Source organism: Vombatus ursinus, unplaced genomic scaffold (assembly GCF_900497805.2).
Source record: "Vombatus ursinus unplaced genomic scaffold, bare-nosed wombat genome assembly UNPS02005459.1, whole genome shotgun sequence".
NCBI classification, from domain to species: Eukaryota; Metazoa; Chordata; class Mammalia; order Diprotodontia; family Vombatidae; genus Vombatus; species Vombatus ursinus.
The window spans coordinates 14,799,849-14,811,037 of record NW_020945237.1 but is presented as its reverse complement, the minus strand read 5'-3'; the positions used below and the strand labels follow the sequence as shown (position 1 = coordinate 14,811,037).

At 51.2% G+C, this 11,189-nt stretch overlaps 1 protein-coding gene across 1 annotated transcript; it reads right to left on the bottom strand.

Annotated features, from left to right (window-relative positions):
* Positions 1-8,073: 8,073 nt before the first annotated feature.
* PTF1A (pancreas associated transcription factor 1a) lies at positions 8,074-9,685 on the bottom strand. The gene is made up of 2 exons (XM_027847830.1): positions 8,875-9,685; positions 8,074-8,276 (listed from the first exon to the last, which is right to left on the bottom strand). Exons 1-2 carry the CDS (start codon positions 9,683-9,685, stop codon positions 8,074-8,076), a joined length of 1,014 nt encoding a protein of 337 aa, XP_027703631.1.
* Between the last annotated feature and the right edge of the window lie 1,504 nt (positions 9,686-11,189).

Here is an 11,189-nt window from a genome sequence, read left to right as displayed (position 1 = left end):
AATCATCCGGGTGTCACAATTAGACATCTAAAACTATAAAATTTGAGAGGCGGTGGGGCCTCAGGCCATTGAGGCCAACCATTGCCTGAGAAGGAACCCCGGTGTAACTTTCCCCAAAAATTCTCTGGTCATTACTTGAAGACCTCTCGTGACAGGGAACTCACTACCTCTCCGAGCAGCCCATTTCACTTTTGGGAAGCTCTAATTACTAGGAAATTTTAAATGACAGATGGCTCAGAAACCAATTTCTAGTTTCACTAGAGATTTGGGGTGCAGCCCAAATAAGATGCTAAATTCGATACCGTAGAAGAATCGGGGGGAAAGTTTCCAAAAATGGGGGGGGGTGTCTTTCAGAAACGTGCACCTTAAAAGTGAAACTGCTCAAACACCACTCTGTTGTACAGAACAAGGCCAGCCGGGAAGAGACCAGCTTCCTCCAGCACCTTTTATATATGGACTCGAGGGTGAGAGGGAGGGCGGGTAGAGCAGGTATAGAATTTTCCTTCTGCTCACCTCAAAAGAGGTAAAGAACCCCTTATGTGTTTCTGCCCCTGATCCTTCTGCGATCCTTCACCCCAAACTTAGAGGAGTTTAATGATTAAGCTTGTGAATGGAGGAAATGACTGGACTCATGGGCCCCATGTGGGTTCCCAGAAAAAAAGGCAGGGATCTGTAGAGGCTAGGTCTTCTAAATGAATTTGGGGGGGGGGCTGCGGAAAGCCCCCAATCCAGGCTCAAAATACGCAGATCCAGACTGGGGGGGTGTGGAAGGGGAGCCGGCCTCAAGTCTGGCAAAACCTCCCGGGCTTTCCAAGTGGTTTCAGAGCAACAAGTGGCCTGGAACAGGTGCATGCGCCTGGGGAGTTGGGGCACCCAGCTGCTAGCAGGGCCAGAGAGCCTGAGGCCTCTCGCTGGGCAAGGTCAGACAACCCTAGAGGGCAAGAAAGGTGCGGAGATCAGAGGGAGGCTCGAGGCTCCCCGCTCCACCAAAGATAACTTGGGCGTCCAGAGCCCGGGGCAGCAAACAGCTCTAAACTGGCTGAAGAGAGTAGCGGGCCATGGGGGTTCAGCTCAGTCTTGGGGAGGAGGCCTCCCCAGGGCTCCCAGGGGAGTTGGGGGGGCGTGCCCCAGCGCCTCCTGCTGGCAGGCCCAAGTGCCCAACCCTGGACCTCCACTGGGCCCCTCACTCCCCAGCCCGGAGGCTGCTTCCCGGGGCCCCTCTTGGAGACCTCCATGCGCAAAGACAGTGGAGCTGTGGGCAGTTCTGTCTGCGGTCCGCTTTTCCCAGGCTCCAGGGAACCCCGGTGGCATCTGGCCCCGTACTGAGGCAGGACCAGGGACTGGCCCGGACCCGGGGGCCGCCACCCCCAACTCCTCCTAGGGTTCCCCCACGCCCTACGGCCGAGGAGCAGCGGGCGGGGCGCATGCGCGCCTCAGGCCCGGGTCCCTCCCCAGCTAGCCGACTTAGAGGAAAGTTTGGCGAAGTTTACTGGGGCTGCGGCGGGCCTCCAGGCAGCCCAGACCTCCCGGAAGGGGAGGCTCGGAGCCCCCCCGGGCTCCCAGGGCTGGGCTCGGGAGGGGCCCCGAGGCCCGAGAGGCGCCAGAAGGTAGGGCGAGGGAGGCCTTTTGTGTGTGCCACAGGAGAGGCCCTTGCGCACAAACGCAGAGGCGCGCGCCGCCGCCGCAGCCGCCACCGCCGCCTCCCGGGCTGCACCTCGGCCACTGAGGCGTTTCATTACCGCCGGAGCCCTTCCCCCGCCGCCCCCCTGCACCCGCTTTTGTTCGCCCTGAAAGTAATGCTGTGAATTCAAAGAAATGACAATATTTTCTATCGGCTTGAAAGTCCAAGAGAAGAGCCCTTGAGCTTGGCAAAAATCAGGCAAATCATTCATCATGCCACCCCGCACCTGTGGTCTTGGCATTGAAAACCCTCCAGACCTATTTCTATTAAACTTAATTATTCCCCCAAAGCACACAATGGTTGAAATGGAGCAGGTTGGAGTCTGTTTATTGGTGGTAAATGTTTTTCTGAAGATCTTCTGAATCTCATTGTTAGCTCGTTGTTTGAGGCTGCCCTCTTTCTTTCAGGCTAGAGTAGCCTTGGACTTTTCAATTTTCAATCGTAACATCTGCTTAATCGTACGGATCAAAATATGGAGACACAAAACATATGTAATGGTTGATTTGTTAAATCCTGGTAATGAGTTATTAACAAGGGAAAACAATAGGCCAGGATGGTGAGAGCCTTATGGTAACAGAGTCACTTTATGTAACGCCTGACGTTCCCCTTCTTGATAAATGGAACTAAGGTCTGAACGCCAGGTGATAGCAAGAAAATCAATGTCTTTAGGGGCCAGCACTGAGACTTTTTTTCTTCTATGTGAAAAATTAGGAGACATAAAATTTAATTGGCTGATCAGGGGGGAGGGGGAAACAGTGGTCTTAAGTTTAATTGCCAGTAGGCTTAGCAAGGGAGACAAAACAAGATTTGGGCCTGTTTGTTTGCTTGCATCCCAGCTTCAAGTCCAAGTGTATCATTGAAAATGTGTTTTATTATAACACATGTCATGCTTTACAGTTCCCATATTGTGTAAAGACAATGGTTAATGGTACATTAAAGACAAGCAAACCATGCCAACACGTCTTGGAGACATTGTAAGGGCCTCTCTCTTTGCTTGTTTTAGGCAGCTGCAGTCCAGGACCTAGAAACACAAAAAAAGAAGTTTGAAATACCAGGTGCATCCTAGAGAACCACGACAGGGATTGATATGTTATAGCCCAGGACATGAACCTAGCAATAAAGATATCATTCCGATTGTTTGCCGCTTCCACGGCATGTCAAGCAAAGAGGCGCCTGAGCAGTCTCTTTTCTGGCAGCCCAGCTCTCCCTCCCTGGGTTTCCCTATCTCCCTCAGCCAAATCCGAACACCTGTTGGCCAGGCCTCACATCCATCGTGGGAATCGGTTCCTACCAGTGATTCCAGATCTCTAAAATGCAATTTGTTGTGGAATTATTTAGGACCATTCCCACAGGCTGCAGAATGCTTTGGAAAGGCAGAGGGAGGGAGGGAGGGAGAGAGAGGGTAAGGGAGGGAGAGGGCTTTACCCAGGAGGGTTTACCAGGGAGCACTCAACTGGTGTTTGTTCAACCTCGCAGCTGGTACTCGGTGCCACCGCAAAGACACATTAATGGAAATGGGATGAGTTCACGGATTTAAGAGGTTTCACACCCTCTCCATGAAGGAGCATTAATCCTAATATTGGCAGATTAGCAACCCTGGGAATCACAAGGAGACGGATTCACAGTGGCCTGGACGAGGCCAGCTCTTTATGCGCACTGCTCTGGGCCTGGTGGGCTTGCTCTCTTTCTCCACTACCCCTTTCTGCATCGCAGAACGCAGAGGTTCGGCCTTTCAGCCTTTTATAGGGCATTTTTCATAACCCACATTGTCTCCTCGGTGGAAAGCGAGGGACTTCACAAACGAAGCTGGGTTGCAGTGCTCACTTGCTTTGTACATAGCAGTATCTCATCTCCTCTTCCCCCTCCACATTTCACCTCTCTTTACCCACCCCAACCTCAGTGGAAAAACTTTGTGATGGAAAAAAAAAGCAGAAGAAGGAGGAGGGGCGGGAGTGGGGCAGGGAGAAGAGGCGACAGTTTCCTAGCCTCTTTTTGAAAACGGAAAGCCACCTCTGCGATGTCTTTTTCTGTTTTGATAGAAATAAGACACCAAAGCTGTGGGTCTCTGCCCGTCAAGGGGGGAGAGTTTGGGGGGAGAGACCGGTGGGGTGCGAGGGAAGGAAGGTTAGGAGGGACAGTCTGGGTCCTCTCTCTAGTCACTCCCACTTTGACATAGAGGCAGAGACTGACACGGGAACCCAATAGGCAGGGGGACGGGGATGACCTACATGTGGGGGCAAGGGCGGAGAGTAAAGAGAGGGAGGAGAAAATAGACTTCTAACTCCCATTCCTGTTTTTATGGTTCTTCCTTATACCGTTGTCCTCTCCTCATTCCTCCTCTGCCTTCAACACAGTACAAGTCAATTCCTAGTTGGATATCGGCTCCTTGGGAAAGGATCTCGCCAACTTTCCAGTAGAGAGATCATAAAATGCACCTTACACTGGGATTTGCTGCTTCTTTATTATGCTAAATGGTCTCGGGCACTAAAGGCGGACTTTAGAATCTGCCTGTCCGTGGCACTTGGCGGTGGTGCGGCGCTCGAGCCTCAATGGGCACCGTGGGTGTTCTGGGGTTGGAGGGTTTGGGTCAGTAAGACACAGGCTTTCCAGAAGTCGAATTTGGAAAACTGCTTTTATAATCACTTATCCAAAAAAGGGGAGGGGGGAGAATTGGAAGAAAAAGAGGCAGGCGACTTAGAAAGAAGGTTGAATACCTGTCACTCAATCTGCCCACACGCTGGTCCTTACAGTGCCAAGCAATATTTACTGACCAGTAAAGCCTTCCAGCCGGAGCAAATCTCTCAGCCAGATTGTGCAACTAGAAGAGAGAGCCCCGGGAATCAGTTTCACCAGGGCCGCTCTCCTCTCCTTCCCCCAAAGAGGGAGAGAGACCCTGAAATGATACTTTCGTTCTGCTTTTCCTGCAGCATTTTTTTTTAAGGGACCGAGGCACTCGAATGAATGGATTATGAGTAAATAAAAAGAAACTGTCAGTCTCTTTGAAGGTTGTGTTTAAAGGGACTTGCCAAGTCAGGACAGGAGAGTGACAAGATAGAGACCCTGGTGTTTTACATTCGAAGCCCGGCTCTTCCGCTTGATCTGCATCATACTAAAGGATGTGTTGAAGCATTGAATCACCCCCCCCAAAAGAGGGGGGGGCGCCAAAAGAAAAGGTGCCACCTCACAATGATTGTAGTGTTTTGACTTCGTAGTGCCGAATTGCTACAGCCAATTGAAATGAAGGTCTACACCCAGAAAAAACGGGACAACACTTCCATAACTTATAATTAAGCTGGAGTCCGAATAACATTTGACTTTCTAATGAGTGTAATAAGATTACATGCCTGATAGAAGCATTTGTGCAAAAGCGACTTTCTGTGTTTAATGAGGGCCTAATACCCAGGACAAAATCGAACTATTTTCTGTCTTCTCATTTTACTTATTCTCTTTTCTCTCCTCTTCCTTCTTCTCTCTTCTGCCCTCTTCTTTCCCTTCCCTTCCCTTTCTCCCTCTCTGTCTGAGTCTCAATCTCCGTCTCTCTGTTCTCTTCACCTCTCTGTCGGTCTCTTATCTCTGTCTCTTGTATCTTCCTGTTTTTGTCTCTCCTACTGTCTTGTGTATCACTGTCCCTCCTTGTTTGTGTCTTTTTTCTGTCTGCTTCTATCTCTGTTTCTGTCAGTCTCCGTTTCTGTTTGTCTCTGTCTGTATCCCCCCCCCCCCAAAAAAAAATTTAGCTTTAATTGTAAAACCTTACCAATCTTTCAGAAAAGGCAAAATACTCTGAGAATGGAAAAGACTGGTGAGGTATGTGATGAGGAAGAATTTAAGGGCGGAGGAGGGTTTAGAATTGTATATATCTGTGTATCTGGGCAGCCTTCTCTGCATGGGGATTGCTAGAAGGGATTTCCCCTTTAATTACTGTTGGATGAGGTCCATAGCATCCACAGGAGCATAGGGGAACACTAAATGTGTCTGTAAGTAGGTTAAAACGATTAGCATCCTGGCAACATATTGCTTCCGATCTGTCAGTTCTAGAAGAAAGTGAGTACTTGGGGGAAATTATGAATTATACCTTGACTGGCCAGGCATCACTTCTCTTCTGCTCATCAGGTCAGCTCGGAAACATTAGAGCCCACGGTCTGGAGCCTCGGGTACCACGGGAAAATCAGCACCTGTGGTGCTGGCCAGCAGCAGTAGCAGTAGCAACATGCAATTTCAGGTCCACCACATGCTCCCCTCTTCTCCCCCTGCCGACCACTCCCCTTTATCCTCTTCACCCTTATCCCCAAGGGTAGATCAGGCTAACAATTCTACTTTATCCACTCAATGTCTAGCTCACTTTTTTTCCCCTTTTTTCATTTGCCCCCTCCCCCCCCATCTCTGGGACTAGAATCTATGGCCCTGAACCCTACCTAGGGTCTTTAAAAGCAGATTGGAGGTGAGCTGCCAGGATGATGGGAGAGCTACTGTCTCAGTCACTCAAGCCAGAATTGAGGGAAGCAGGCTGGCAAGGAGGCCTTCAGGGCTGCCTGTGGGCAGCAGCTTCCTCTTGACCTCAATTCGAGCCATACATAAATCCTCCCCTCTTAATCTTCCCCCATCCTCAGTCTAGGTGGCAGTTTGCCAGTTTTTAACTCTCATCATCTCCTCTTTCTCTAATGTCTAAGGATCCTTTCCAGTCCCTCTGGTGGACCCCAAATTGCTGACCTGCAAAAAAAAGATTCTGTTGCAGTCAAGATGAATTAAACACAGGGAGGAAACTAATTACAAAATGAGATTTGGTTTGGGCTAACCTTCACTTCTCCCTACCCACACCACATATACTTCTTCTTATTCCTCCTGATCCTTTATCTTCTATTTCCTGAACTGTTTTGCATTTTGCTGAGAACTGTGGTCAGACTTCCCAGATGTCAGTTTTGGTTCATTGCTGAGGTTATCCTCTTGTGTTCTAAGCCAGACTCGACTCCAGTGCCTCCACAACCTGTAGCAGTCCATCCCCACCTCCACCCCTCCAATTCACCCAGGGCATCTGTGAATGCCTGTGCAGTTGCTGGGCTCCACTTGAATTAGCCCACAAAAAACTCTGGAAGTGTGTGGTGGTCCTGGGACTTGATCCTGGGGGTGTGAGCTCTTTGAAATGAACCAAAGTAACTATTGCTAAGATTTTAATTGGAGATTGAGAAAGTAAATGTCTTTAGAAAGCAGACTGGTGGTGACCTGATAAGATCTATGGTGAGAATCCCTATTTCAGTCATTCAGGCAGGAGATGTGGGAGGGCATTACCCCTTTGGGAAACATTTGTTCCCTTTGGGGAACAATGTCTCAGGCAGGATCATAGATTTAAAGGTGATTCAAGTACAACCCCCTCCATTCTGCAAGTATGGGTAAGAAGGGTAAAGTGACTTGCCAAGGATGGCATAGCTAATGAGTGTCTGAATTAGGATTTGAGGTCCTGTCTCCTTGATTCCAATAATAATGCTCTAGCCACCACAATACAGAAGGGGCTGGAGCTTACATAGGTCAAGCACTTGGCCCAGAGTCACATAGGGAGTAAGTAGCTGAGTCAGGATTTGAACCCAGGTTCTCTGACTCCACCTCCAGTACTCTTGCCAGTACACCAGGACACCACCTGTAGTCCTAGGATCACAGGATTTAGAGCTGGAAGGGACTTTAGTTATTTAGTATGACTCCAATATAGTACAATCAATATCATCTTATATATAAAGAAAATGAGGCCCAGGAGAGGCAAAGAAAGTGACTTGTCCCAACACCTGCCCTACTTACCTCACAGGGTTTTTGGGAGACCATGGGTGAAAACACTGTAAATAGTAAAGTGCATCATGGAAGTGAGGTTAATTTTGACTTCTCTTCCTTCCATTTCTTCTGAAAAAGTTATAGCACATAGGATATAAATGCATACATACATTCGCATTCATAATTTTTGTCTCCCTCTGACTTGGTTTAACTTCCCAAAGTGGATTGAGTCTTCTCTCAGAGAAGGCTCCTTGACCCCTAGATCCTCTTGACCATAAGTAAATGATGTAGGTGAGGAGAGAGTGTAAATTACATTTATTAACAACACAATAAACCATATCTGGTAATAAATTATCATTCATTCTGGCACAAGTTTTTCCCAGTCTTGTAGAGTTCTGTCAAAGGTGCTGTGAAGATTAGATATACTATTGCATATTTTTTTTTTAAAAATCAGGATAAATTATATAAATTATGCATTTTTAAAAGACAGTCTACTTCATTAACCGTTCTGAGTAATAAATAGATAAATAACAAGCTGTTGATTGCCATTAGGAAAATGTGATTCTTAAATTAAATTTACAAGAGATATTTACACCTGCAGTGTGCTCGGAGGCACAGTCAGTGGGAGACTGGTGTCCTTAGGACACAAAATCAAAGGGTGGTTCATTCTCTATGTTGTTGAGGGAGGATTTGTTATTTAGTTTCCTGGGGTCTTCTGGAGTCCACACTTTCGCTGTTCGGATAATGTTTTGCTCTTTGAGTTGCTTTTCATCTGTCCACGAGAGAGAATGCCCTGCGAGGGGCGGAAGTCCATAATCTGGGTCGCTGGGGGATGGGGATCCTAAGCAGATAAGATAAGGGAAAAAAAGAAGAGAGATTGTAAATATCAAGTCAAACAATCAGCGTTCCCTTATTGTCTATTCCTATTGCCCTTCTTATCCACTCCAATGGAGCAAGTGTCTAACGGTTCCTGAGATGACCCTATCCCAAGTCTCCTTTACCCTTCCTTGGGTTCTTCCTTTGCTCTAAATCGCCCTTCCTTGTCCTATCTAGGACTAGTCTGCCCAGTCCCAATGCCTGCAGGGGCCGCCTAGCGCACGCCCTCTTTTAGCTAAGGTCAGAGGGGAGAGAGTTTTTCTAGTTATTGAAAGAAGGGGAGGGGAGAGGGCGGGGGCGCAATGCTGGTGAAAGCTGGCTCTTTGCACTCCAGGGTTGCGCTTGTTTCCTGGGCTGACTCGTGTGTGTGTGTGTGGGGGGGGGTGTCTGTGGGTCTGTGTCTGTGTCTGTGTTTCTGGGTGAGCGCCCGAGTGGGCGGGCTGGCTGGTTGGTCGGTGGGGCAGGTCGTGGGTTGCCTTCGTTTCTATCTGTGAGCCCTCATCTAACTTGGGTCTTTGTCAGGGCTGGGTCTCCTTCGTGCCCGGGCTGAGGGGGCCACTTACGGGTGCCCCGGTGGCAGATGATGACCTTCTTGGCCTGGTTCCCGAGACCGTCCCCTCCCAGGCCGCCGCCGGCCCCGGCTCTGACGTAGCCTCCACTGCCTCCTCCCCGAAGGGGCAGGTCAGACTGGACAAGCTCGCTCAGGAAGTTGATGTAGCCGATGGCGAGGCGCAGCGTGTCCACCTTGGAGAGCCGCTTCTCGTAAGGTAACGTAGGGATGTGAGAGCGCAGCCCTTCGAAGGCGTCGTTGATGGACTGCATCCGCCGCCTCTCCCGCACATTGGCCGCCTGCCGCAACTGCTGCAGCTCGGCCTCAGAGCGCACTCGCCGCCGTCTCCGCGCTGCCGCCGCAGCCGCTGCAGCCGCCGCAGCAGCGGCTGCGCTGCTCAGTCCCCGCAGCCGCCCCCCGGGGGAAAGCGCGGCGGCGCTCCCGGAGCACGGATAGGCGAGGCAGGGCGCGGGAGACTCAGGGCCGGGGGAGTCTGGGAAGCTGCCGCCGCCGGAGGGCGCCCCGGCATCGCAGCAGAAGCCGCCTCCGTCGTCCGCCTCCTCGGGGACCGCCGGCGGCGCCCCTGAAGGGTGCTGGGCAGACTGGGGAGGAGGCAGGAGTAGCCGCGCTCCGTCGCGATAGTAGTACTCATGGAGCTGGTGGCTGAGAAAGTCCACCTCCGCCTGCTCGTCGGGCAGCAGCTCGTCGCCGTCCTCCAGGGGGTCCCGGGAGGATTGGTCAGTGAAGAAGTCCTCCTCATCGAAGTAGGGCGAGGGGAAGGCGTCCAGTCCCCCCGGGAAGTGCTCCAGCAGCACCGCGTCCATGCTCGCCGCCTGGGGGCTTAGGTTTCGCGGGTCCTGCCTCCTTACTTTGCGCTACTTCCCCACTCCTCGCCTCCCTTCTTTCTGACACTTGGTGCACTAAAGGTAGGTGAGGACGGCCTTCTCCACTCCCACCCCCCCCGCCCCGCCCCCGCCCTCGGGAACTGTAGCAGACGCTCAGGTTATCGGGCTGCACCCGTCGCCCAGGGAGGTGCGCTCCGGAGGGCTATCGGAGACTTGCTAGGGCTGAGGACCGGCACGCGAGGATTCTTATAACTACATCCACAGGCGCGTGCCATGGACCAGCCGTGCCAGCCAATCAGAGTTCGAGGGGTGCGTGCAGGGGTAAGGGGGGTGGGGTGTGGAGGAGGGAGGCACCGACTGATTTGGAGAGAGTGGGGTGGGTGGGGAGGATAGAGATGGGACCTAGACAGCCGACTTGACGGCTTTCTAGTCCCCTCCCCTCCCTTTCCCTTCACAGAAAGCCTAGGGGTAAAGGAGGGGGCGGAGCCCACATATAGGGTGGGAGGGGAGACAAGGGCGGGGGCCATAAAGTCCCCTTCTTGAAGCTTTCAGCTTTTGCACCTGCGCGCATGGCCTCACAAGGGCACCTGTGGCTTGGCTTGGGGTTCCTGAGCATGAGCGGAGGAGAGCGGGTACCCTCGTCTCAGTGAGAAACAAGGAGGCCATGATCTCCTATCCCACGACATCTTCACGAAAAACTCCGCATATTGAAGAGGAGCCGGAGGAGCGAGTACAGGATGCTACATGAATAGAAAACTGGGTAGCCCAGCGGCCAGCTTTCCCCGCCCCCCCCCCCTCTCTCTCTCTCTCTCTCTCTCTCTCTCTCTCTCTCTCTCTCTCTCTGTCTCTCTCACACACACACACACACACATACACACACAGGGACTTCCCCCAGTCCCAGTAATCAGTAATTACATTTGGGGCTAGACTGTGATATCTTCCGCGCACCTTGACATCTTGACCCCCTGTATCGTTTTTTAAAAGCGTAAAAGAGTTAGACCAATGCCATCGTCTAGTTCGGAAGTTCACCCCTCAGTGCTCCTGGGTGACCTCTCTGAGTTACTACTGGGCAAACAGAGGATGGGTGGAGAGAAGGGAAAACGTGGCCGTTCTGCGCGGAGGGTTTGTTCTCGTTTTCTCTCTATGTCTGGTTCTCTGGGACAAACCCCAGCTGCCAAAAGACACAGGGAAAACGGCAGGAGGGGTTGGGGGAAGGAGGGGGAAGGAGATGGAGACAGAGACAGAGACAGAAGAAACACACAGAGAAGAAAAGAAGGTAGGTGAGAGGTTGTCTCTTAGGGTCAGTCAGCGGGGCACTTTTCTTCTGAGAGCAAATAGGGACCCAAAAGTTCGAAGCAATAAAACCTTATTTAAAAAGGGAACGTTTGAAACTTCTGAGCTTGTGTTTACTCGGGGAAGGTATGCAAGTTAAAAAGGGAAAGTCAGATAAAGTCAAGCTGGCTCACCTTTCTGGCCTTACTAG